Genomic DNA, 3654 nt, shown 5'->3' on the forward strand with positions numbered 1-3654 from the left:
GATACAGACAATAACAACAACGACAACAAGAACAACAAGAACGGCGACGGCATTGCAAAATGTATAATAAAAAATTACAACAAGTGATCGTGCAGAAAATAGATCGATAAACCGACCAAAAACAACAACAACAAAAATAATAAAAAAAAAAAATAAAGGAACAGAATTAAAGCAGCAAAAAATAAATAAAGCGGCGTTGGGCACGTTTCAATTTTTTGTTTTTGTTGCTGTTTCAATTTCAATTGTGGAAATCGGCGAAAAATCGCCAAACCTAAACGTAAACGTAATAAACGAACCGGTCAGAGGAACATCTAGAGATCAGAAGTGCAGCAGAGAGAAAGAGTGAGCCAGCGACCATAGAACTAGCTACAGTAAAGCACTGGGATCAGGCGCAATATTTATTAAACAAAGCCAGAAATTAATTTCACGACTTTCCTACGACGACGACGAGCTTGTAACTTAGTTGCATCTGGCTTAAAAAAAAAAAACCGTGCAGCCCGCCCACCCTTCTCATCCTGCATCCCTGTGTCGCCCCGGCTTCTCTATGCGCAGCTTGAACTCGCAGTCAGTTTGAGCAAGAGAGCGAGAGAGAGAGAGAGAGCGAGAGAAAGAGAAAGAGAGAGAGAGAGAGAGAGAGAGAGGGAGGAGAGCAAGAGAGGGAGCAGTAGAGGCAGTTTCAGCAGTTTTGGTGACTGCAGCAGCAAAATGTACGACATCAAGCGCCTGGGAGCCGGACAACAGCAGCAGCAACTACAGCAACAACAACTACAGCAACAACAACTACAACTACAACTACAACAACAATCAATTGGCAACACTTTAAACGATCGTCTGTGCGGCTCTGCGGCATTGCAGCCGTTACAGCTCACCTGCAGCGTTATAACGCCCACGCACCACAGTCCGACGACAATAACAGCAACAGCAACAGCAACAGCAACAACAGCATCAACGACAGCGACACAGCTGAGCAAAAGCAGCAGTCACATAAACTCCAACAACTTGGAAGCCACACACATGACACTGTTGACGCTGCGCCGTCGCCGGGCGTTCCAGCGTCGCGCCTGCCTGCTCAGCATATTGGCCGCCTTTGTCTTTGGCATGGCCCTGGGCGTCATAGTGCCCATGATTGGACTGCCCGACTACTTTGGGAGCGTTGAGTCAGCAACGGTTACGCTTGATATGAGCGAGGAGCAGCCGAGCCCGCCACTGCCGTACAGTGTGTCCTTCATACGGGATGATCCACAGGCGTTGGCCCACGTAGAGCTCAGCGCGGAACAGGTCTTTCGCAATGCCTTCCATTTGGAGCAGGATAAGAATGCGCCCGACTCGATGATAGTAAAGAAACTGGACACCAACGATGGCAGCATCAAGGAGTTCCATGTTCAACGCACAGCAAACGGTCGCTATCGCAAAGGACCCGAACGACGGCTAACCAAGGCCGCACAGGCGGCAAGCAGCAGAGCAGATCTGGCCAAGCCGCTGACACAGTTCCACTTGCCTCGCGACAGTGAACTGCAAGCGGCGGGAATCCTCGATGAAGATATTTATTGGGGCGAACTGGTGGAGCAGGCGCTGCCGCAAGGTTTTGCTGGGCAGGATCAGCACAGCTGGGAGCGCTATGTGGCCGGACAGGGTCAAGTGGTGAGACTGGAGCATGGCTGTGGACGCATGCAGAATCGTCTGGTGGTCTTTGCCGATGGAACACGAGCTTGTGCCCGTTATCGACAGAATACGGATCAGATACAGGGCGAAATATTTAGCTATTATTTGGGACAGCTGCTGAACATTAGCAATTTGGCGCCGAGTGCAGCGACAGTCATTGACACAACGACGCCAAACTGGTCGGCTGCACTGGGGGACATAACGCAGGCGCAATGGAAAGAGCACAGGCCGGTGGTGTTAACGCGCTGGTTGGCTGACTTGGAGCCAGCTGGCATACCGCAACCGTTTCAGCCACTGGAACGTCATCTCAATAAGTACGATGTCTGGAATATAACGCAGCAAATGCAGCGGGATGCGACGACAACGATCATGTCGCGGGGATTACTCAAACGGTTGGAGGCTGCCAACAGCCAAACGGACGCTCATCAATCACGCATGCTTGAGGAGTCGTCCTCCAACATCGAGTTGTCCTCAACTGCAGCGGCATCCTCGACATCGTCGTCGTCATCGTCGTCGCCGTCGTCGGCGCTGCTGCAGCGACTAATTGAATTGGCACAATGGTCGGATTTAATCGTCTTCGATTACCTGATCGCGAACCTTGATCGTGTCGTTAATAACTTGTACAACTTTCAATGGAATGCCGACATTATGGCTGCGCCCGCTCACAATCTGGCGCGCCAGAGCGATACACAGCTGCTTGTGTTCCTTGACAACGAGTCGGGATTGCTGCACGGGTATCGGCTGCTCAAGAAGTATGAGGCCTATCACAGTCTGCTATTGGACAATCTGTGCATCTTTCGTCGTCCCACCATTCAGGCGCTGCAGCGTTTGCGTGCCGAGGGCGCGGGTCGACAACTGCGCGATCTGTTTGAGCGCACAACCAGCCCCAATGTGCGTGATGTGCTGCCCTCTCTGCCGGATAAATCAATCAAGATTCTGGCGGAACGCATCGATCGCGTGCTGGCCCAGGTCCACAAGTGCAGCGACAGCAACAAGAGCAGCTAATGAAACGATATCCAATCCAATCCACGCATCGATAACGATTGGACTTTTCGTGTATTCATTTATTTGTTTTCTTTTTGACTGATAAGTTGTAAATATCGTTGAGACACACACACAAAAGACGCATAACTGAGAGAAAACTTGTTAAACATTGCCTTAACTAATAGTTAAACTTAACATTAATCAAATGCCAAATGTTCACAACTGGCCCGCTCAATTAGTCAATAGAAGCAGCTTAACAATTCCACTTTATTCGGGGGCCAAGTACGAGTATTAGCAGGACATCAGATCAATTATCTAAAGCGAGTATTAAGCGAGCAGTAAAAATAGACTTTGACTTAAGTTTAGCATTTTAAAAATTGTTTATAATCGTATATTTCGTACTTAGTTTTTATTTTTGATTAGTTTTTGAGATACTTTTTGTGATATTTTGTTTAAGCAGTTTAGTGAAAGCTAATTATAAATGTCTAAGTAGATATCATTTTTGTATAATTTATGGGCCATTTTCCTTAAGCGAAACAAATAAAAAACAAACATATACAAAATCAAATCAAATCACTATGACTACTCTCAATGCACTTGCTTACAGATACAGATGCAGATACGAATGTTGCAGATGCAGATGCCAGATATTTTTGTTGCTTCACATATGAGCACGCCTGCGCCAGTGAGAACTTACATAGTCATGACAATAAATTGTCATTGATCTTTTTTTGCAGGTGAAGCCTGCAGCAGCAGCAGCAGCAGCAGCAGCAGCTGTGACTGCGACGCAGACTGCGATGGCGATGGCGATGGCAATGGCAACTTGGTTAACTACTCCCATGGCTGTCTGTCGCTGCGCTGCATTTGTCAACTTGCCAGCAGTGCAGTAACTTGCCACAAAACTGCTTGCCATAGTCTCTCTCCGCCTCTCGAGTTGTCACGCAGCCTCAAAACTCCAACTCCAACTCCGACTCGGCCTCGGCCTGTGCTTTTCATAATATCTTCATA

General features: G+C 47.9%; 1 protein-coding gene across 1 annotated transcript; it reads left to right on the top strand.

Annotated features, from left to right (window-relative positions):
• The first annotated feature begins 207 nt into the window (after positions 1 to 207).
• On the top strand, positions 208 to 3193 carry LOC6560342 (extracellular serine/threonine protein kinase four-jointed). The gene has a single exon (XM_001986936.2). It carries the CDS (start codon positions 706 to 708, stop codon positions 2665 to 2667), a length of 1962 nt encoding a protein of 653 aa, XP_001986972.1. The 5' UTR covers positions 208 to 705; the 3' UTR covers positions 2668 to 3193.
• The last annotated feature ends 461 nt before the right edge of the window (positions 3194 to 3654 follow it).

The sequence above is a fragment of the Drosophila grimshawi genome, unplaced genomic scaffold (assembly GCF_018153295.1).
Source record: "Drosophila grimshawi isolate 15287-2541.00 unplaced genomic scaffold, ASM1815329v1 contig_1369, whole genome shotgun sequence".
Taxonomy (NCBI): Eukaryota; Metazoa; Arthropoda; class Insecta; order Diptera; family Drosophilidae; genus Drosophila; species Drosophila grimshawi.

Excerpts from the sequence above, each read along its gene's own strand:
- LOC6560342 (XM_001986936.2), top strand. The coding sequence starts at position 706 with ATGTACGACATCAAGCGCCTGGGAGCCGGACAACAGCAGCAGCAACTA.